Raw genomic sequence first — 23,671 nt, forward strand, 5'->3', positions numbered from 1 at the left:
AGCATGGTTAATACTCCAACTGTAATATGATCCCAACTGCAGAAAGAAGCATGGTGCCAAAATGTCCCTAGATGTTACTGAATGTACTGGGTGTAATATACATTCCTTTTCTTTTCTTTCAGTTTTTCATAGGGTTGATTCTGGTCCTACTTTTGCAAGTGGTGGCAGGTATCGTAGGAGCTACTAACAAATCTAAGGTGTGTACACGTATGATACTTAATAATCTTGGAAAAGTCTGAAAAATTGACATGCTACCTTCTGGCATGAATAATTTAACAATACTTTTCAATTTTCAGACTGAACGTGCTCTTAAAGAGACTCTCCAGACTAATGTCCATCTTTTGAGTGAACCAAATGGAAAACTATTCCAGAAAGCCTTTTCTGAAATTCAAGAAAAGGTAATTAGAGTTTGTAAGTTATCTGGAGAGTTGGACGTAGTTCTCTGTTTACTTAATTTTTAACAGGTGTATTCTCTAAAGATTGAAAAATGTCTCTCCCTTCTGCAGATTTTGACTGATTATTCTGTCACTATGCCATAAGAAAAATCCAGGAATATTTCTAATTTTTCCCCACCTTCTTACGAAGTTCTGAGGCAGCATAGGACAGAGATTAAGAAGATATGTTTATGAAAGATTAAGCCTCGATTGAGCCAGATCAATAAGGATTTTAATATTTACCATTTAGAAGGATAGTGTGTTTGGGATGCTTGGAGTTTCTCTCTCTCTCCTTCTCTGCCTCCATGCCCACCCTTCTCTCATAAAATTAATTACAGCTATCATTTATTGCTACTTAGTGTGTACCAGATTTACATTCAGTAGCTCATTTAATTCTCACAACAACTCTATGAGTTGGATAATATCGTTATCCTCATTATCTTTATTAGACAGATGAGGGGATTACGACTTCGAGAGGTCTGACAGCTAACAAGTGATGGGGTTGGAATTTGAATACAGATCTGTCTGACTCACTAATTCTTTCTAAGCAGTACAGTAGCCCTTCCAGTATATATGTGTGTATGTATTTACTTTGGCTACTTCACTGTCTTCAGGGTAAAGTCAAAGTTTGGGCAGGTATTGAAGGTATTCTACTATCTGGATCCTACCTAATATTTTAACTTTACTAAATACTACTCCATGAAGGAAGCACTCTAGTCCAGCCAGGTTTGTCTTCTCAGGATCTCTTAAACAAATCTGCCTTCCTGCCTCTGCATCATTCCTCATCCTTGGAATGTACTTACTACTTTTCTTTCTTTACAAATACTACATGTGCTTTGAGGTTTGACTAAAGTATTGCTCTGTGAAACTCCTCCCAACCACACCTTCTTTACTCAGAATTTCCATCATATTAACTACGTGTAGCATTTATTTCACATATGTCATAGAAATCCTCCTAGTCTTAGAGGGGAGCTAGATTTTACAGGACATTTAACCTGACTTCTCATTAATTGAAGTATTTTATGTTTATGTTCATACACCCTCTAATTAAATATTGAAGAGCTAAAAGTTTGCCCATTTTTGCCCATTCCATCCCATTCCCTTTACATCTAAGTCTGATGATTAATGTGTTCTTTCTTAATTTGAAACAAAATCTTCCTCCCTAGAATTTATATCATTTAGTCTTAGTTCTTCCTTCTGGAATTTCAGAGGAAAAAAAAATCTACTTCTACATATTGCAATTTTTTCTTTGAAAATGGCTTCTCATATGACTTTTAAAAGCTTTGATTTTGAACTTGTTTCTTGAACTATTTATCAGATGACATTTTTTCCCAGAGCATTCCCCAGTTCCTATTTGGATAGACCCCAGCTTGTAAAAATTCTGCTTAAAGCATCATTTCCAGGAGCTGAAACCTGATACGAGTTAGTCTCTGTTTAACTTCCTCTGTGTTGTGTTTTTCCTAGCTCCCCCAGAGCTGTACTCCTTGATCCTCTCTCCTCCAGGATTATTCCCACTTTAGAGTCCAGATTAATCCAAGTTTAAAAGCAGGAAGAATTTAGGCAACTCAGTTTCTCCACTGGGTGGGACCAAGCATCCTTGATCTTCCCTGCTTGCTGATCTAGGGCAAAATGTACTACAGGTAACCACTGGGTCTCTGGGTTGGGTCCTGCATCACACTTGTTGCACGTTGTCCCTGGTATCCAAGGGCTTAGTGCCAACCATAGGGTTTTAAATGTTCTGTTTGATGTAGCAGAATTCTGAATTACTTCTGCTCTTGTACACAAATTCTGTGCCTGAAGCTCCTTGGGTTCCCAGGACTCTGGTTCTCTTTTATTGTCTATTCTTTTTTTGTTTGTTTGTTTGTTTTAAATGTATATCCACAAGGATTTTCTTTTCTTTTTTTTTAGTAATGCCTCTTTGGAAAAAGAATCCTACCCCAGACTCTGGCTAGGTGACCTGGGGCCCCATCACACATAGACAATTTGTAGGTATTAAGTGGCTTTCTTTTTGGTTTTCAGGGAATTCCCACAGAAATTCTCTGCTAACGTACTAGTGGAATGTGCCTCTCTTGAATTCTTAGTGATGACTACTTGTCTAGAGGTTGTTGTATCATTCACTGAACAGTGCCTTGTTCATCCAACTGCTATCACACTTTCAATGCATCCTGACCAACCTCTTCCCCAGCTGCTCCCACGTCTGATCTGGTGACTAGATATTATACCAAGTTTAGCCTTTCTACCTCCTGCTCTGTCTTTTGTAAGTGTGTCTCTATACCTCCCTAAGGAATACTGTATTCCAAAAATGGATTGCTCTGTGAGTGTATATAGTGGGACATATTCTTTTTGATCTGGAGTGTCTGTATCAATATCATTCAAGATTATTTAATTAGAAAGAGTGAGCAATTAATTATGTCTGCCATGGAAACAAGAAAGGAAGTTGTTTCAAGATTACTCTCTTTGCTAATACTGATTGACCTTGAGACCATCAGAAATCTCCAGCTCTTTGTCACGTGAATGTCTAATGAGTCATACATTTGTGCAAGTAAATCTTTGACCTAAAGCACAAGACTTTATATCTGCCACAGTTGAACCTGTTAGTTTAAGTCCATTGTTTGAACTATTTTTGGAACTCCATTTTGTTCTCCAATGTATTAATCATCACTCCCAGCTCTGTATCAACTACAGAGTTGAAAAGACACTTTCTATAATGTTATCTAAAGTACTGATATCAATGTTGAACAGATCATGTTCATGTTAGAGCACAAAGGAAACAACAACAATAAACACAAAACAAAAACAACAATGATGACAGTTAACACGTGTTGAGTACTTTCTACAAGCCAGGCATTGAGCTAAACAGTTCATATCTTCACATGGGTATTCTATTTTTATCTTTCCAACAACTCTATGAATTAGATACTATCATTAGCGACTCTTATTATCTGTATTTTACAGATGAAGAAACTGTGGCACAGAGAGGTTTAAGTAACATGGGTAACGTGGTCACCAGCCAGTAAGTGTAAGTCCTTTCAATAGCCTACCATTGCAATGCACTTGAGCCTTAGAAAAACACCCAGTCTTGGTTCTATTTTCTTCAGTTTTTTTCTACCTTTCTGCATGAGAAGTTTTCTCTCTAATTAAAGCAAATAGGGCAAGATGAGATAATGACCTCTCTCTTTCATCTAATAATATTATGTGCCATTACTCTGAGTCATTGGGCTTATCCCTTTCTTGTTTTACTTCCCCAAACATGATCACAACTTTCCTTAGTGTTTCCCCATGTTTTGGTTTATTTTGAGCCTTAACCTTCCCGACATTATTCTAAGAGTTTCATTCATCATTTTCACCCCTTAGCTGTTTTACAGATGTCCGTGTAAAATTCAGTCTCATGGAAGGTCCACTAAGCATCTTCTTTGGCCTTTGAGATGCCTCTCATTCTTTTCCCCCTCTCCTCCAAAAGTGATCAAAGGTCATGAGATAGAAATTTCACTTTTCAAACCTCTCATCTTCTTTGAGTAAAAGTTCTTTAAAGAGACCTTGACTCTCTCATGAACTCTCTGGAAGCTTCTTTTCTAAGACCTAAGAAGCATAAATCTGATTCTGCCCCTCTCTTTTTTCATTAAAAACTAGAAGGTGAGTTTTTTATATTCTCTCCAAGTTCTTCAGACTTTTTCATCTGAAACTCTATTTTTTCCTTCATTAACATGAAGGCCAAAATGGAAGATTCCTTCATTTTTGTTTCTTCATTCAGGGAGTTAAGTGAGGTGACTTATACGATATGCTAGTATAAGAAACATCTTAATAGTGGTTTCAGAAGAATGTGATTCAATGTATTGACAATGTTTTTGTCTTCTCTCGTGACTGTTTTTCATATCTACTTTTCATCAAACAGTTAAAATGTTGTGGCTTGATCAATGGAGCTTCTGATTGGGGAAATAATTTTCAATACTATTACAAGTCATGTGAATGTCCAAGTGCATCAGATTCTTCTTGTACAAAGTATGATGGAAAAACTATTTACAAACAGGTGAGAACAAATCAAATTTGGCACAGTAAGTGCTTCTGTTGTTTTTTTTTTCCCACAATGAAAGTCTCCACAAAATATTAAATTGCAGCAATTACAATGGGAATCATGATATAAAAGTCCCAGGAATTTCCCCAATTAAAAAAAAATCCTTATTTAAAGATAAAAGTAGATATAAAAATGAAAGTATTTTATTTCTTCTATGAGTCTGGCATCATTTAAATTCAACTTTAGTAGATCAAAGAAACATTCTACTGCAAGGGGAGGCAAAGTACAAGCTAACAGATAAAAGTTTATTTTGTCCTGTCTTTGGTGACTTTAATCATTATCCTCCTCTATTTTTCTATTTTAACATAGGTCTTAGAAATCTATATTTTCACAGTAAAGCTTTCTTTTTCCAATCAGAGTTTCTCTTTCTCAAGTAATTGTATTGGGTGTAAAGAAATAACTTGGGCTTTAGAGGTTTCCGCTCTGGTTGTTAAGTGTACCTACCAATTTGCCTAATTACTGCTCCAATTGAGAAGTTGCCTCATGCCTTTAAAGTCAATTGAAAAACTTGGGGGACTTCCCTGGTGGTCCAGTGGTTACGACTCTGTGCTTCCACTGCTGCGGGCACGTCCCTGGTCTGGAAACTAAGATCCCACTTGCCACTTGGTGCAGCCAAAAAAAAAAAAAAAAAAGAAAAGAAAAACTTAGGTTTGTCTTTCATGTGTTGTAGAGATGACATATTTATGTCACTTGCGAATGTTAATATGTGGATGTTATATTTCTTATTATTCCTTAATTCATCAAATATTTATTGACCACTTCCTATGTACTGGCCTTTCACCAACTGCTGGAGATCCATTCCTAAACAGGGCACAATGTCTGCACTCACAGAGTGAATGCTTTAATAGGGAAGAGAGAAAGATAAGCAGGCAACTTCAATCCAATGAACTATTGGTATTTCTTGGATAGGACCAGGCACAGGATATGATGGGACCCCATTTAACTCAGTCTTTGGGGTTCAAGATACAGCTTCCTGCAGGACATGATATGTCTCTTACCATAGGGCTTTACATAATTTGTTCCTTCTGCCTGGAAGGGAAGTGTACAGAAATGACAGTTGATATTAATGTTTCATTTATTTGCTGTTATTCTTCACTGCTTACTAGGTGTCAGACAGACCCTTGCTGGAATCAGACATGCTTGTGGACCCTCTAGGAGATTATAGGCTAGATGAGAGAGAGATACATGAAAGCTATTATAGTTCAGTGAGTTAATTTCTGTAATCCCTAAAGAATATTTTCAATCTAGCATTGGTTTAGTAATGGCTACTGAGGTTAATTATATATTAGGAAATAGGAAGTATCTCAGGGGAAATGTCTCACCTGTTGACTATCACATCCCTTTTACTAATTTTATCAAAATAAAGGAGACTGTTCTGAAGGGAAATTGCTGTTACTAGTATTTAAAGTAACACATGGGGGGGAAGTTATCTACCAGATTACAGAGCTTCCATGTCTTTTCATCATCAAAGTAATTATCACTAAAAGTTTTCATTATTAATTTTTATATTCCTCCCTGCTCTCCTCCTCTCTATGTAATTTTAGTGACGCAATATCCACAAGGAGGAGGGGAAATAACTATGATGTAAACAAATGGAGTTTCCACTTAGGATAATGAGGAAATTAGTAAATTAAATTGTAGATTGCTCTCTGTGTCCTGTTAAAGGTTCAACTCAAAGATGTGTTTCCTCAGGATAGATTTTGAAATGCCCTAGCATTATTCTGAAAAATAATAGATATTCCCTCCAAATTCATACATAATTCAGCTGAAGATAGACTTATAGCTGCACCAGTTTCCCAAAAGGAAGATCATAAATTCATGAAAGACTTCCATCTGCCTTGTGTCACTTGCAAGAAGTCTGGAAAAATAAGAAATCTGGAATGTCCATAATTCACATTTCTCTTTTCCCCTCCCTTTTGCCGAGATAACCTGGTTATGTAGAGGGGGAGGGGGAGAAAACCCCTAAAATATAATGAATGTGACTCAGTAGATACCATTAATCTCATAGTTAATCTTAGATGATGTAATAATTTCCTCTAATGTTTACCACTTTGGATCAGATGAGAATGGAGAAACCCATTACATTCGGAATGAAGGGGAAGAGACTGTCTTAACCTCATGGAGAACTTTTATTTTATTTAACAAATAGCAATATTTTGTTAGCCCTTTGCACATATAAGACCATCATAGGGATGATATATTTTCTGGCAATACAGACAATAACACTATTACATTGTATATTATTTTTCCATTTTTAAAATTATTCATATAATTTACAATTTTTGAAATTTTTAGGTCTGGTCTAAAATATGTTAAACTTGAAATTTCATGCTGGTTTGAATAAATGTTTAAAAATGTGGCAGAGAGACAAATTTCTAAATTCTCTTTTTGTCTAAAGTAAGAGCATAACGTGGACATAATGATTTTTTTTCCTTTTTAAGGTAAAAATAACCCTGACACATATTAAGGGATTTTTGAAAAAAACTTTGTTTTAAAAATGAAAATGTAGGGACTTCCCTGGTGGCTCAGTGGTTAAGAATCCACCTGCCAATGCAGGGAACATGGGTTCGATCCCTGGTCCAGGAAGATGCCACATGCCACGGAGCAACTAAGCCTGTGCACCACAACTACTGAGCCTGCACTCTAGAGTCCGTGAGCCACAACTACTGAGCCCGTGTGCCACAACTACTGAGCCCGTGTGCCACAACTACTGAAGCCCGCGTGCCTAGAGTCTGTGCTCTGCAACGAGAAGCCATTGCAATGAGAAGCCTGCGCACCACAACGAACAGTAGCCCCTGCTCGCTGCAACTAGAGAAAGCCCACGAACAGCAATGAAGACCCAACATGCCAAAAAATAAATAAAAAATTTTTAAATCATTAAAAAAATGAAAATCTACACTATAATTAGCTGAAACCTCAACGAGGGAACTCTCTGCTGCAGGTTACAAACCTAAAAAATACACAGTCAAGGTGATAACAGCTCTAAAATGAACAATCAGAAGTTAGGATAAAATGAGTATTTATAACTAAATAGCCCTAGATTCAGTAATTAGGTAGTTGAAGCAAAACTTTGTTCCTCAAATGCTTCCTAATGCATGAACAAACCACAACAGTTATAACCTTTCGGAGCGGGGAAGGAGCTTGGAGTGGCGGGAATAATCCAATTCCTTTCTGTTGAGTATGTTCCTTGATAGCAACGTAAAAAGTTAGCCCAAAAAATAAATATTTGTACTGTACTAAAATAAGGTCAAAATTTGACTAAAGGTAATTTTTTAATGTTTTTAACAGTCATGCTTTTCTTTGATAAGATGCTTATTTTCAAGAAGTCTTTCCATAGTTATTGGACTAGCGTTTGGACTGGCAGCTGTTGAGGTATAGTATTATCTTGCATTATTAATTCTTTGTTTATTCCCTTGTTTGCTCATTAATTTTTCTAACAAATTTTTCTAACAAATCTAAGAGCCAAATAAAAACCAGGTGCTTCAGAAAAGCACTGGGTACCAAGTGCCCAAGGCCCAGCATCTGCCTCTACTGGCCTTGGGTCTGGGGAGGGGATTATTGTCTTAGGAAATTGGCAGGGCAGAAGCTATTATTTCTGAATGATCTCTCTCCTGGGGGAAGAAGTTGAATTAATTTCCACACAGTTCTTAGTCCCAGATATCCTTTTCCCATTGAAAACTAGCACAAGGGTTAATGTTTCCTGAAGTTAGAAGAAGCACCAAACAAAATAAAAACACAAGCTTTACAAGTTTTTATCCCTCCTTCTGATTTTGAAATAGAAAATAAAAACTGAACTCAAGAGTGTGGAGAACTGTTTTCCTGCTATTCTAGTCTAGAGAAATCTAACAAGTTCTAAAAACTAGACAGTTGACTTTGATTTTCTCACTGTAAGGACTATGGACTCACTTGGAGAAGTGTTTAAGGATGCTCTGCTTGAGGTTTCTGCATTTACTATCATCAATTTGATTATTGACTTTGAAAAAAAAATGCTGTATAGGATTTTTATCTTGCTAGACTCTTCTGGCATGGTGTTTTCAGAAGGATTTTTTTTTTTTAACGTGGCCTGAAATTCTTTGCAAAAAGATGAAATAAAACTATTTCAGGGAAGTGTTTTTGTAATCATCCCAGATCTTGCTAATTTAGATATCAAGTGAGTCAAATTCACTCACCAGTCCACGTCAGGGCATTGGCAAGAATCCTAACGATGTTAGGTGTCTCCCTAGTTAACGCCTCTGCGGGCTGGTTTGCTCAGCTAAGTGAGTTTTACTTCACTCTCATGAAATATTGTACAACGTTCTCCTTGGGTTTTCTGGTAGCTTTTACCTCTTACTTGTGCCACATCACTGTCAGAGAGTAACTTTAGCTGAGATTGAAGCAATTTAGTGTCCTAAGTGTTCATTTAGGTTACCGGTGGAATTTCTCAGCCAACCATAAGAGAAAGGGCGGGAACTATGAGAAGCAAATTGGGCTATTAAACATGACCTCCTTGTAGCCCAAACGAATACGTCCAAATATGAAGAATTTTTTGTTGGTAGATGCGGCTGTCTTCCTTTATGTCTGATATATGACCAAAGTCAAATGGTGCTGTGCATTAGGTCTGTTTCTGTCAGTTCTACCCACTGTAAAATGTCCTTTGTTTCTCTGCTTTGTAGAGTTTATGCTCTACAAAGAGCATAAACTCTTTTGGGTTTATGCTAATTTTGGGTTTATGCTAATTTAGAAATATGAGTTAATGGCTGTGGATGTAAGTGAGCAATCACACATATGTACTCACACATCCATAAACTAAAACACACACATGTGTTGGTAAAGTAGACTTTAAATGAGCCAGCTTTAAATGAGGTATTCAGGGCTTCCCTGGTGGCACAGTGTTTAAGAATCTGCCTGCCAATGCAGGGGACACGGGTTTGAGCCCTGGTCTGGGAAGATCCCACATGCCGCGGAGCAACTAAGCTCGTGCGCCACAACTACTGAGCCTGCGCTCTAGAGCCTGTGAGCCACAATTACTGAGCCCGTGTGCCACAACTAATGAAACCCTTGCGTCTAGAGTCCATGCTCCGCAACAAGAGAAGCCACTGCAATGAGAAGCCCGCGCACTGCAACCAAGAGTAGCCCCTGCTCACCGCAACTAGAGAAAGCCCACATGCAGCAACGATGACCCCAACACAGCCAAAAATAAAATAAATTTATTAAAAAAAATTGAGGTATTCAATGTAAGTGTCAATATAAGTGTCACATTCCATCTTAGACTCAAATTCAGACAATTGACTTTGGCCACAACCCACAGATGCTTTTAAGAAGCTTCTCATAAGCAAAGCTGGGGAAAAAAGGACATAATCAGCTGGGAAGATTGATGTCTCTCATATCATAGCCAAAGACATTGCCAAGAATCTAAAGACATCTGATGGAAAATAAGATTACAAGAGGAATAGCATTTCAGTATTTTATGAAATTGGTATACTCCATATATATATTTGTTATATATTTAGATATTCTATTGGTTGTTCTAAAGATATATATATATATGAAAATACCTTACTGAAAACCTTTCATAGAGGAATTTTTAGGTATAGAATTTACATGGTAATATCACAAACTATAACCATTTCAAGTTATGCCAGTTAAGTGTGATTTGTAGACTTTATGTAGATACGATAGTTGATTCAAAGAACTGTTTGAAATTTTTTTTTCATTCACTCTCTCAATAGAAAATCTGCCCTCCCTCTGGGATTTGAAGAGAAAGAAAAATCATTTGGTATCCCCTCTCATTTTTACTTTAAAAAATAGCTTTGAAAATAGTCTATAGCAAAGGTAGCTATTCTATAAAAACATATCCAAAAAATGTCCATCAGTCTGTCTTACAGTCTTAATACTGGTTGCCTAACACTTAGGCCCATCTACATTCTCTTTTCCCCAACTTCAAATTCTAGAAAACATGAAGATATATAGACAGAAAAACACTTCTAATAAATATTTTTAAGAAGCAAACAAAGCAAATATCTCCCTGCAGAAAATACACTTAAAACTATCTCCATAGAAAAATATCATATGAAAACACCCACCCTCTGACGTTTACATCATTGGCGTTAGTCTGTTTAGGCATAGGCTCTGATGGAATGGCCGATGGTTTTTGTCAAGGCTCTGTTAAGAACATATACCTGAGGGATTCTTCTCAGGTAGGATGCTAGAAATCTATGCAAAATGCTTTATTTTGTAAGAAAATGTTATCTATAGACACTGGAATTCTCATTATTCTGCATTAACCAGACGATCATATCTCTCCTTATTTGACTACAGCAACTTACAAGCACAAAAAATGATCAGCACTTTCTCTTCTCACTTTAATTAAGGGAAAAAAAAAAAAAAGCCATTGACACTGATAGTCACCACTTTGTAGGATAAAAGTTATCCTGACAGGAGGTCCCAGGAATGGACCCAGGAATGGTCCCAGGAATGGAGCAGTTAAAAGAGAGAAAAAATAATTTTACATTTTTTAGATGGCTTCAGAATATGGGGAGCACGTGTACATTACTTAGCAAGTTTATCCTGAGTCTTAGCATACATTACTATAGGATGAATCGCTTTTAATTATTACCTATTTTTACGAACAATGATACATTTTCTTTTCAGAGGCAGTGAAATGCAAGAAAGTATGGTATTAACTGTCTAGTCTGCTGATGCAAGCTGGGCTTCTGTTTCACAGATGTGACAGTGAAAGATGATAGCTGCCTTATCCCACTGTTTTGCCCATTTTCGTGATTCTTTCCTGATACTCATCTCCCAGACTTAAGGCTTGGGACCAAAGCAAAAGACTAAATTGTAACATTTTCTCCGGCCATTCAAAAAGAATGACTTTTAGAACATTCTGAATGAAAGTCATTATTTTTGCAAAGAATTGGTGTCAATATTTTTTTTTAAGAGTTTTTGACTTGCACTATTTTTAAAGTCTTTATTGAATTTGTTACAATATTGCTTCTGTTTTCTTTTTGGTTTTTTGGCCAAGAGGCATGTGGGATCTTAGCTGCCGACCAGGGATCGAGCCCTCATCCCCTGCATTGGAAGACAAAGTCTTAACCACTGGATGGCCAGGGAAGTCCCTCAGTATTTTTTTTTTTTTTGAAGGAAAAAATATTGGGCAGCAGTTCTCATTTGAAAGGCATTTCCGGGAAAGAATTAGTAAGCAGGACATCTCCGTATAGTAGGAGCGCTGGAGATGACTCAGCATAAATGGCATCTCATCCTCTCCCTGACTCCCCTCAGAGGAGGCTGGTGGAGAGGAAACTTTCTATCTGCAATACACACAGGTTCTGTCATTTCTACATCAAAGCCGCAGCATGCCACTCACCAACTTCAGAGCCAGTTAGGGCAAGTGCTGGGGTCCCTCATTCTTGGGAGAGCCACTTAATGAGATGGAAATTATGCCCCAGATTTTCAGCTGTACATTTTCACTTCAAAGGAAATTCCTGAATGATGCCATTCCCCTTCAATTTAGAAGCTTTTTAAGAAAAGGGTTACTTTTTCTTTCATTCCTCTTGGCGATGCCTAAAAATATGGCAAGAGAAATTCTAGACTCCTTGATTTTTATGTGGATGATCTAAACCAGATGATTATAAGCTTTTCATAGAAGCAGTAGGCATCTTTAGACCCAGAGGCCTGAGTTCCCCAGAGTTCCATGGCCATGCCCTACAGAAGGGTGTGTGTATTCCAGAAGGGTGGGTTGCTTCAGTGACAGCTGCTACTGCACAATCAAATAGGGCCAGTTAGAGGCAGACTGCTAGCTGAAAACCCTGATTGAAACACAAAAATACTGAGCGTTTTCTCAATGTTAGAGTCTCTAATTTCCCAGGAAGAGAGATGACTTAGATAAATAACATTCGAATTGTCAGTAGCCAGAATCTTTTCATATACAATGTTCTTTTTATTTATAATATCTCTAGTGTTTTACTTTAAATTCCATGTTAATCCTCTTATTTTCTAGGTACTTGGTCTGATACTTTCTATTGTCCTGTACTGCCAGATCAGGAAGAAATAAGTCTGTAGATGTGTCAAGTCATCATCGGTCAAACCCCTTTAAAATTTTGTTTTGGATTTGTAACTTTAAATATATGAGTGCTGTGTTAAGAGCAGGTGTCCTATTAAAATGTGTCATTTAGCTAGATCACAGAGATCTTCCAGTCATATTGAACATATTTAAGATTTCAGGGACACAAGGAAATTAGATGAATGTGCATTTTTCCTCAAAATAAAAGTAACATTGTTTACATTGATGCTTTTTCCTGTCTGATCATTGTGTTCAGGTGGTACTGTGCTTAAAGCATTCATCTGGAGCCACCCAGTGGAATAATAATCTCTAAGTAACAGAACCATAGTTAGTTAAGGCAGTGCGTCTAGGCTTTTCAGAAGCAACACTCTGTCTTGCGTGATGTATCAACCATTGGTGGTAAGATCGAATTAAGCCTCGTGTTGGAAGGTTGAGAGTGGCCCAGCTAAAAGAGTCACCGTCTCTTGTCTGTTTATGCCAGTGTCTACTAATAGTGTTTCTTTTTCTCTCTGTTGTGAGGACAAGAAGATCTGAATGCTGCCTTTCCAGCCATTGAAACTCTGGTACGTCTCTGAATCTTCTTCTGGGAAATAGTTCTAAGTGCTTTTCCCTTTGTAGCTCTCACAGGCATTTTTACATTTTACTTTATATCAAGGTATAGTATACACACAATAAAGTGAACAAATCTTAAGTATTCACTACCTGGATAGCAAGCACTGTCCAGATCAAGATATAGAGCATTTCCAGCACACCAGAACACCCCTTCATGTTACCCCCTGGGGCAGCTGGAGTTGGAGCTCACCGACGTGCCAGAGCAGACTATATACATATCCATCTCTTCCCAACTTCGTGCTCAGTGACATCAAGTTGGTAACTTGAAATCCACCACACTGGGGGTATTTAAGTATTTACATCATAGAAATAGGCAAATTCTATAAAATCAGGGCTTTTTTTGGAGTGCTGGTTGTGAAACATTTACCAGTACACCACTGCCCTTCTCAGCAAATACCTCCCCAAAGGTAACCCTTCTTCTGATTTCTATGACCATAGATTTATTTTACTCCTTCTTGAACTTTCTTTAAATAGAAAGTAAAGTCTGAACTCCAGCTTCTTTTGCTCAACATGTTGTCTGTGAGATTCATCTGTATTGTTCTGCGTCACTTTAGTTTATTCTCATTGCTATGTAGTATCCCATGCTATATGAATATATCACAGTGTATTTCTCCATCCTCTTGTTGATGGGCATTGGGTTTGCTTGCATCTTTTGGTGCACATATGTACTCATTTCTAGGTAGACACGCAGGAGTGGGACTGCTTTGTATACATATACTGTAATTAGATTTCATAGCGTCTGTAGAGAAATTTTATAAGTGGCTATATTAGTCTATACTCATAGTAGAAAAGTATGATAGACTCAGCCGCCTCTTCTGAGGAGGAAGAGGAAGTAGATGAAATAGATCAGAGGAACCAGTGGGGAGCAAGAACTTGGGGGAGCCCTGGGCTAGGTTAGGCAACCCGATTCTCTGCTCCCTATTCATGACAAATATAACTATCCTTTGCTGAGCATGCCATCTTCCAGGAACTATACCAGAAACTACTTGTATTATCTGTTTCTTCTCACCACATCCATATGCCGTAGATACTACTACTAGCCTTATTTTGTAGGTGAGAAAATAGAGGCTTAGAGGAGTTAGGTAATTTGCCCAGAGCCAAACCATAAGTAATTGGCAGAACTGGGATTCAGACATTGACAGTTGCCTCTCAAACCCTGTCTGTGGATCGTGCTCTATTTGGCTTTCCCAGAATATGTCTGTTAATAAAGGAGCCATATTTTATTATGATTACCTGTTTATGTGTTTGCCTCTGTGATTATACTGCAACTCCTTGAAGACATCGATTGTTTCTTATTTGTCCTTATGTCCCTAGTACCTATCCCAGGGCTTGGCACATAGTAGGCACTCAATAAATTGTAGCTAAAAATAATATTTAGATTTATTGAGAGCTTACTATATGCCTAAAAATATTGTAAGTACATTGCATAGAGTAACTCATTTAATCCAGAACAACCCTCTTAGGTTAGTACTATTATTAGACCCATTTAATAGAGGAGGCTACCAGGGTCTAATGAGATTAACTACCTTTTCTTGGGTCATGCAGCTGGTAAGTAGAGGAGTTGTGACTGAGTCAAGTGACTCAGAACTTGTGCTCCTTATGTTGTATCATTTTGCCCTACCTTACAGAGTTTTTGGAAGAAATAGATTAGGAAATGAATATGAACATGCCTTTTGCATAGTCAGGCACATACTAAGATCGTTCGTGGTAAATATTTTATGGTATCAATGATGTAAAGAACTGTGTCAGTCAGGGTAGGCAGAGAAACAAAACCTCTCTAGCCATTACAAATAATGGAAATATAACACAGGGAACTGCTGTTTCAGTTAGCTCAGGCTGCTGTAACAAAATATGACAGACTGGTGGCTTAAACAACAGAAATGAATCTTCTCACAGTTCTGGAGGCTGGGAGTCCAAGATCAGCGTCCTGGCAGATTCAGTTCCTGGTGAGAGCTCTCTTCCTAGCTCGCAGACAGCCACCTGCTTGCTTCGTTCTCACATGACAGGGAGAGAGAGTGAGCTCTCTAGTGTCTCATCTTAAAAGTACAGCCATCCTGTCAGATCTGGGCTTCACCCTTTGACCTCATTTAACCTTAATTACTTCCTTATTCCAAATACAGCCATACTGAGGGTTAGGGCCCAAACATATGAATTTGGGGTGCAGGGGGGACACAGTTTAGTTTGTAGCAACTGCTTGCACAGGTAGGTGACGGAAGAAGTAAGAAGTCAAATGCGATGGCAAGGTAAACCAGAGATTAGCAACAGTAGGAAGTTGCTACCACTTGTAGGCCTGGAGAGACAGAGAAAATGTTACCAGATCCCAGGATCTAAGGCCACCTGGTGGAAGATGGAACCATGGCAGGGACACAGAAGAAGGACTTTCTAGCAGGAATAGAAGCCATGAAAGTGACTCAGTGGCTACTGTCAGAACAGAGAAAGGGAGACGTGCCGTGGTTTCTTCCTTCTTCCGCTCTCCAGTCTTCTGACAGTGCCTTCCATTGGCTGACCTCACCTGGACACCAGAAAGCGAGGGAGCCTGGGAAAGGCAGTTTTCTGATGCAAAGCAAAGCTGAGATAGGCAAGGATTGGACTAAGCAGACCGGGAAGACTGCCATAGCAATTGGAGATTTAGAGAGCAAGCACACAGGTGTTGAACTTTTTGATTAAAGGGTATGAAAATTGTGGAAAGTATAACTAAGATTTAAAATTTTCATGTGAAATTCTATGAAGTTTCCTGGATTCTTTCTGCTTTGATGAATATTCAAAGCAATTTAGAGATAGGACTTTAGAGCAGTTGTTCTTACCTGGGGCCATTTGCCCCTCAGGGGATATTTGACAATGTCTGAAGGGTGGTCACAGCTGGGGCAGAGGGGAAGTGGTACTGGTGTCTAGTGGACAGAAGCCAGGGATGCTGCTAAACATCCTACAGTACATCTCTTTAGCTACCATGTCTAGCTTGTCACTCTGCCTTGTTGATACTTCTATTGTATCTTCTTTCTTCCTCTTCCCTTAGCCATGGCCCTGGTTCAGGTCATCATCACTTCTCTCTAAGATCATTGCAACAATCTCTTGATGAGTTTTTCTACTTTATACTGTCTTCAAATCCATTGCCCATTGTGCCAGAGGAATGATATTTCTAAAATGCAGATGTTATCATGTTATATTACTCGCTCACAAGTTTGGAATTGATTACAAGGCTCTTAGTAAGAACTAATCCCCCTCTTCCCGGCTCATCTCCAGACACTGCTCCAGTAGCACCTCATGAGCCTTCAACTTTCTTTTCTTCTGTTATCTCTTCATATCTTTTCCATGCTGCTCCCTATGCCAGGAATGACCTTGGTAATCATTTAGTTGGATTCCTTCAAGGTCTGGCTCAAATGTCAGTGAAGCTTTTCTGGATCCATCAGGACTGAATTAATTTTTTCCATTCATCTGCATTTTCCCATAGCACTTTATATTTAAATATCACTTATTCTAATGTATTTTGCCTAGTTTTTTTGTTGCCTCCATTTTATTATAAGCTTCTGGAGTATTCCTGAGCCCCTAAATTGAATTTGTTCCCCACACCCTGGCAAGGTTCCTAGAATATATTAGAGGCTCATTAATAATACCTGGTCCATTTGAAGAAAGTTATCCATTCTTAGTTTATAAAGATTTTTCATAAATTATCAATATTTTTATTTATAGTAAAAATATTTAATACATATAGTATTATATGTATTATATGTCAGGTAATGCTCTAAGGAATTCACATGTATTAACTCATTCAATTCTCACAACAATTCCATTATTAAAATTGTTATCCTCATTTTATAGATAAGGAAACTGAACCACAGGGAGGTTTAGTAAGTTGCCCAAAGTTCATGGAGCCAGGATTCAAATTCAACTACCCTGACTCCACAGCTTACATTCTTAAAACACAACACTGTAGTATATCTCTTGGAAAAAAGCTGATTTGTTACAGAAACAGTTTTAGATTCTTTCCAGAGGAGCTAAATTGCTGAGGGTAATACCTGAACATCAGAGTATGTTGACATGATGCCATGAACCCAGCTTGAGTGGCCTCCTGTCCTCTAGCCTTATGCTTTGTGCACGCCCCCATCATAACATGTATCACTCTGTATTTCAAGCCTCTGTTTTCATGCCTGCTGCTTTAGTCTTTTGGGGAACAATGGAGACAAGAAATGTGTCTTTTTTAACTTTATGTACTACCCACACATAGTATGGTACCTTCTGACAGATGCTTATCCAACCAATGTTTATTAAATGAAAGAATAAGAACTAGTGCTTGCGTTTCTAAAGACATTAAAATTGCCATATCCATAAATGAAAGTTGACAGGTCCTATGACTTACAACCAATTAACTTGACTCCAAAAGATACCTGAAGATGAAAATATCCTGTCCTTTTTCCTGAGAAGAGTTTGTTTAGTACCACTTTGATCTCCTCTTTCTGTTACACTAGGTGGTGGTTAAGAGCTATAGAATCTGGAATCAGATTTGTTCAAGTTCCAATCATGGCTTCGCTGTCTGGTCCTTGAGTGATCTTGGACATATTACTTACTTTCTCTGTACCTCATCTGAAAACCAAGGATGAAAAGAAATCTCTATAGGGCTGTTGTGAGATTAAATGAGGCAATCAATGCATGCAAAATATTTAGAACATACACTACAGTTAGTACATAATAAACGTTAGTAGCTGTAATATCACCATCATTATAAGAATAAGTAGACCTAGCATTAGCATTTCAATACTCACTTATCGAGTTTTGGTTTTGATTATGAAGCTTCTTTACACTTCAAAGAAAGTTTGGGGCCATCAAGGAATTCATCTTCAAAGATCTGAATTTTTGAAATGGATTTTGACACCAGCTCCTCTACAGAATGATAAATCTGCTCAGACTCTCTTTCCAAGACTGCTATCCAGCGATCATGTTAAGTTATGGAACAAAAAGACAGAGAAGGAATAATGAGCCAGGAAGTGAGCCGCATGGAATGACAGACAGTAAATGAAAAGGGATGTAATCCAGGAATCATCGTGATGTTAAACAGCACACATCAAGTGGAGAGAAAGCTCAGTCAGCTTTGCCGGTAAGGTGAGACCCGAATAAGTCATGTCTATTTAATACAATCTGAGCATCAGTTGCGGCAAAGCCAAGAGCAATAACTAAACGAGGCGAACATGACATTGCACCTGGCTCACGATATCTCCAAGAGTAATTTGTGACATTATTTCAAGTGATTCCAACAAAACATGTTGTTCTCTGCAGAAATTGTGATTGTGCAAAACAGGTTAAGGGTCATGGCAAAATTTGAAATGGAAATGGTCAGGAATGTTATAAACATGCAAGAAATCGTTAATAAGTTCATAACTGGAAGCCGTCATAACTGGCAATCGGACCTCTTTTTTCTAATAACCAAAAGAAAAAAATCTTAACCTAGAGACAGTCAAGTCAAGAAAACTAAGCCCAATAAGTACTCAGAAACAAAATGAATATCAAATGTGTATAATGAGCATTAGGGTGCGGTGAATCCTTGTTGACCTGGGAAAAGCAAAGTCTCATGGGTCTGGCAGCTGGAGCTGTCAGGCTGTGGGCCTGGCTTTGTGCGATGCTGGCTAAACCCCCAATACCTTTTTTATCCTCATTAATTATCCCTCAGTGGTTTAAAATTCTGGACTTTGGAAAGTACTTTCCAAAGATCTGAAAATCCTTAGATAGAAAGAGCAAATTTCTGATGGAAGAACCAACTTTCCTGGGAAGAATCCAGCCATAAAATGTCTAAAAATATCTTGGAAACAGCATATATTTGAAACATACAAAGCAGAAATTCTATTTCCCTACTGCTCAGATTACTCTTATATGTAATTATCCTATATCTTTATGGTTGGTAGTGATGTGTGTCCTGGTTAAAGAACTGAGAAACTTGTATTTTTTAGTTCAGGGAAGGGGAAAAAGAAGGAAAAACGTTGGGATTATGAGACTACTAAGTCTTCAAAGAAAAATAACTGTTCAAATAAGCTTTTCTGAGATGGCTGGATTTAAACTGCAGTGTTGGATTACCTGTTGTGAAAAAGTGTTGCTAAGACCATTTAAATTCTTTGGGTAATTTACCCAGTCATCCTAGGAAAAGGAAAGACCACATTGTGTAGAGGAGGAAATTGGGACAGGCACCAATATCTATCTAGAAGATGCCAGCTATTTGCCAGGTTCAAGGCTAGGCACTTTATACATACTTTATTCCAAGTTGATATCTCAATACCAATGCCTGGCTCCTATCCCTAGAGATTTTGAATTAATTGATGATTATATGTGCTGTGCAGTTGCGAACCATGTACTTAGAGGAGTCCAGTGAGAACCAGTTTCTGCTCCACAGTACCTATTTCTGTTGTGTTGAACTTCATAAATTTTCTCAAACATGTTCCCTCAGAGCACCTGCATGCCACCTACAATAATGGGATCATCTTGAAACACACCCAATAATTCTTAAATATTTTCTATTCTTGAGCCTGTGGACAAACTTCATAAATTCAATATTAGGCCTTCCATAGATTCCATCTCATCCTTATTTCAGAGTGAATTTGGGGCAGCTGATCAAGTTCTGCCTTCGTAAAGACTGGCTCTGATAATTCATAGCTATTATGTCCCCAGTGTTCTGGAGCATGGAAAGGACTCGAGAGTCTTGCATTGAATGCAGCAAACATTATTCTTTTTTCTACTGTCTAATGTGGAATGACTGTCTTTTAGACTTGAGTCTCTGCCTCAGGTGTGCCTGTGGAGTAAAATGCAACAGCCTGTGTTATAAAGCCTCCAGCATTTGGCTTAGGGTGGGCTAATGGCACACATTTTCCCTGAGATGAGAACTGCACCTCTTCAACCCACCCCAGGTCTCCCACCCCCATGCCTTTGCTGAGGCCTGCATGGTCCAAAGACTTGCATGAATCCACCCATGTGCACAGTTCTGCCTGTATGAAACAGCCACTAGCCTGTGGACAAAATTGCCAAAAGTAGGAATCACCTGCCAAGGTCAAGTTGCAGCAGTTAAATTCCAATCACACCGTGGTAAACCCCCTCCTGGCACAGTGTAAGTCAGGCTTTATGATCTGCCAAAGGGTCATTCCCTCCCCACACATTCAAGTCCATTGTCCATGAATCCAAGCCCTGCAAGAATACTCTTAATGTGTTATTTGGGTCTATAAATTCTACTCTCAATTTTATTTCTGTGTCAAAGCACATACACCAAAAGTTGGGCTTCAGATAACACTTCACAAACTATAAAATCCGGCTATGAAGTGAGCTATCTGAGACACTTGCTGGCTTCCAAAGGGGAAAAGGAGGAATTAAGCCCAGTTTCTTCATCTCCAATTTACCATCAGATGAATCCCTCTACCTCCCTCGGGAGGGGAGGCCCCTAGGATAGTTTGGTGTTGAAGAGGGGCTGAGAAGGGCATGAAGAGAGCCTTCCAGAGTTAAACTAACAGAGCTCCCTGAATATGGAAGAAATATCAGATACGGGGAAGAATAGCTCCCTAACAATGCCCATTTGAAAGAATATTTTTAATTTTTATTAGGCTTAGATTCTTTATTTCCAGTTTTATTAAAGATATAATTGACATACAGCACTGCATAAGTTGAAAGAATATTTGTTTTAAAATTGCATTATTTGATAGGGGGACCTTCAAGATGGCGGAAGAGTAAGACGTGGAGATCACCTTCCTTGGCACAAATACATCAGAAATATGTCTACATGTGGAACAACTCCTACAGAACACCTACTGAACGCTGGCAGAAAACCTCAGACTTCCCAAAAGGTAAGACACTCCCCATGTACCTGGCTAAGGCAAAAGAAAAAACAGAGACAAAGGATAGGGACGGGACCCACACCAGTGGGAGGGAGCTGTGAAGGAGGAAAGGTTTCCACTCACTAGAAGCCCCTTTGCGGGCGGAGACTGCGGGGGGTGGAGGGGGGAAGCTTCGGAGCTGAGGAGGAGAGCGCAGCCACAGGGGTGCGGAGGGCAAAGCGGAGAGATTCCTGCACAGGGGATCGGTGCCGACCAGCACTCACCAGCTCGAGAGGCTTGTCTGCTCCCCCGCTGGGGTGGGCGGGGCTGGGAGCTGAGGCTCGGGCTTCAGAGGTCGGATCCCAGGGAGAGGACTGGGGTTGGCGGCGTGAACACAGCCTGAAGGGGTTAGTGTGCCACAGCTAGCTGGGAGGGAGTCCGGGAAAAACTCTGGAGCTGCCAAAGATACAAGAGACTTTTTCTTGCCTCTTGGTTTTCTGGTGTGTGAGGAGAGGGGATTAAAAGCGCCGCTTAAAGGAGCTCCAGAGACGGGCACGAGCCGTGGCTATCAGCGTGGACCCCAGAGACGAGCATGAGATGGTAAGGCTGCTGCTGCCACCACCAAGAAGCCTGTGTGCGAGCACAGGTCACTATTCACACCTCCTATCCTGGGCGCCTGTGCAGCCCGCCACTGCCAGGGTCCCGGGATCCGGGGACAACTTCCCCGGGAGAACGCACAGCGCCTCAGGCTGTTGCAATGTCTGCCTCCGCAGGCTCGCCCCGGGTTCCGGTTATGACTATCATACCCTCCCCCCACGCCCCCACGCCTGAACAAGCAAGAGCACCCTAATCAGCCACGGCTTTAACCCCATCCTGTCTGGGCGGGAACAGATGCCTGAGGGCGACCTACACGCAGAGGTGAGGCCAAAACCAAAGCTGAACCCCAGGAGCTGTGCGAACAAAGAAGAGAAAGGGACATTTCTCTGTGCAGCCACAGGAGCAGCGGATTAAATCCCTACAATCAACTTGATGTACCTGCATCTGTGGAATACATGAATAGACAATGAATCATCCCAAATTGAGGAGGTGGACTTTGGGAGAAACTGTAGACTTGGGGTTTGCTGTCTGTGACTGATTAGTTTCTGAATTTTTTTGTTTTAAGTCTTTACTGAATTTGTTACAGTATTGCTTCTGTTTTATGTTTTGTTCTTTTGGCCGTGAGGCATGTGGGATCTTAGCTCCCCTACCAGGGATCGAACCCGCACCCCCTGCATTGGAAGGCGAACTCTCAACCACTGGACCGCCAGGGAAGTCCCTCTGATTTTTATGTTTATCTTAGTTTAGGTTTTAGTGCTTGTTTTCATTGGTGGATTTGTTCATTGGTTTGGTTACTCTCTTCTTTTTTATTATTATTATTTAAAATTTTTTAAAATTTTATTTATTTATTAAAAATTTTTTTTGTCTTTCTTTCTTTCTCCCTTTTCTTCTGCGCCATGTGGCTGACAGGGTCTTGGTGCTCCGGCCTGGTGTTAGGCCTGAGCCTCGGACGCGGGAGAGCTGAGTTCAAGACATTGGATGACCAGAGACCTCCCAGCCCCTCATAATATCAGTCAGTAAGAGCTCTCCCAGAGGTCTCCATCTCAGCACTAAGACCCAGCTCCACCCAATGGCCACCAAGCTCCAGTGCTGGACGCCCCATGCCAAACAACTACCAAGACAGAAACACAACCCCACCCATAGCAGCGAGGCTGCCTAAAATCATACTAAGTTCACAGACACCCCAAAACACACCACCGGACATGGCCCTGCCCACCAGAAAGACAAGATCCAGCCCCACTCACCAGAACACAAGCACCAGTCCCCTCCACCAGGAAGCCTACACAAGCCACTGAACCAACCTCACCCACTGGGGCCAGACACCAGAAACAACGGGAACTACAAATGTGCAGCCTGCGAAAAGGAGACGCCAAACACAGTAAGTTAAACAAAATGAGAAGACAGAGAAATATGCAGCAGATGAAGGAGCAAGGCAATGACCCACCAGACCAAACAAATGAAGAGGAAATAAGCAGTCTACCTGAAAAAGAATTCAGAGTAATGATAGTAAAGGATCCAAAATCTTGGAAATAGAATGGAGAAAATACAAGAAACATTTAACAAAGACCTAGAAAAACTAAAGAGCAAACATACAATGATGAACAACACAATCAATGAAATTAAAGATTCTCTAGGAGGAATCAATAGCAGAATAACTGAGGCAGAAGAGCAGATAAGTGACCTGGAAGATAAAATAGTGGAAATAACTACTGCAGAGCAGAATAAAGAATGAAAAGAATTGAGGACAGTCTCAGAGACCTCTGGGGTAACATTAAACACACCAACATTCGAATTATAGGAGTCCCAGAAGAAGAAGAGAAAAAGAAAGGGTCTGAGGAAATATTTGAAGAGATTATAGTTGAAAACTTCCCTAATATGGGAAAGGAAAAAGTCAGTCAAGTCCAGGAAGCACAGAGAGTCCCAAACAGGGTAAATCCAAGGAGAAACACGCCAAGACACATATTAATCAAACTACCAAAAATTAAATACAAAGAAAAAATATTAAAAGCAGCAAAGGAAAAACAACAAATAGCATACAAGGGAATCCCCGTAAGGTTAACATCTGATCTTTCAGCAGAAACTCTGCAAGCCAGAAGAGAGTGGCAGCACATATTTAAAGTGAGGAAAGGGGAAAACC

At 39.5% G+C, this 23,671-nt stretch overlaps 1 protein-coding gene across 1 annotated transcript in view; it reads left to right on the forward strand.

Annotated features, from left to right (window-relative positions):
* Nucleotides 1-22,575, forward strand: part of TSPAN8 (tetraspanin 8) — a 33,685-nt gene extending 11,110 nt beyond the window's left edge. Inside the window, exons 4-9 of the mRNA XM_019952043.3 lie at nt 123-197; nt 297-398; nt 4,327-4,461; nt 7,795-7,878; nt 12,485-13,110; nt 20,827-22,575. Of these exons, the coding sequence (XP_019807602.1) occupies nt 123-197; nt 297-398; nt 4,327-4,461; nt 7,795-7,878; nt 12,485-12,538 (450 nt within the window). The 3' untranslated portion in view covers nt 12,539-13,110; nt 20,827-22,575. The remainder of the gene's footprint in view (nt 1-122; nt 198-296; nt 399-4,326; nt 4,462-7,794; nt 7,879-12,484; nt 13,111-20,826) is intronic.
* The last annotated feature ends 1,096 nt before the right edge of the window (nt 22,576-23,671 follow it).

This window comes from Tursiops truncatus, chromosome 11 (genome assembly GCF_011762595.2).
Source record: "Tursiops truncatus isolate mTurTru1 chromosome 11, mTurTru1.mat.Y, whole genome shotgun sequence".
Lineage (NCBI taxonomy): Eukaryota > Metazoa > Chordata > Mammalia > Artiodactyla > Delphinidae > Tursiops > Tursiops truncatus.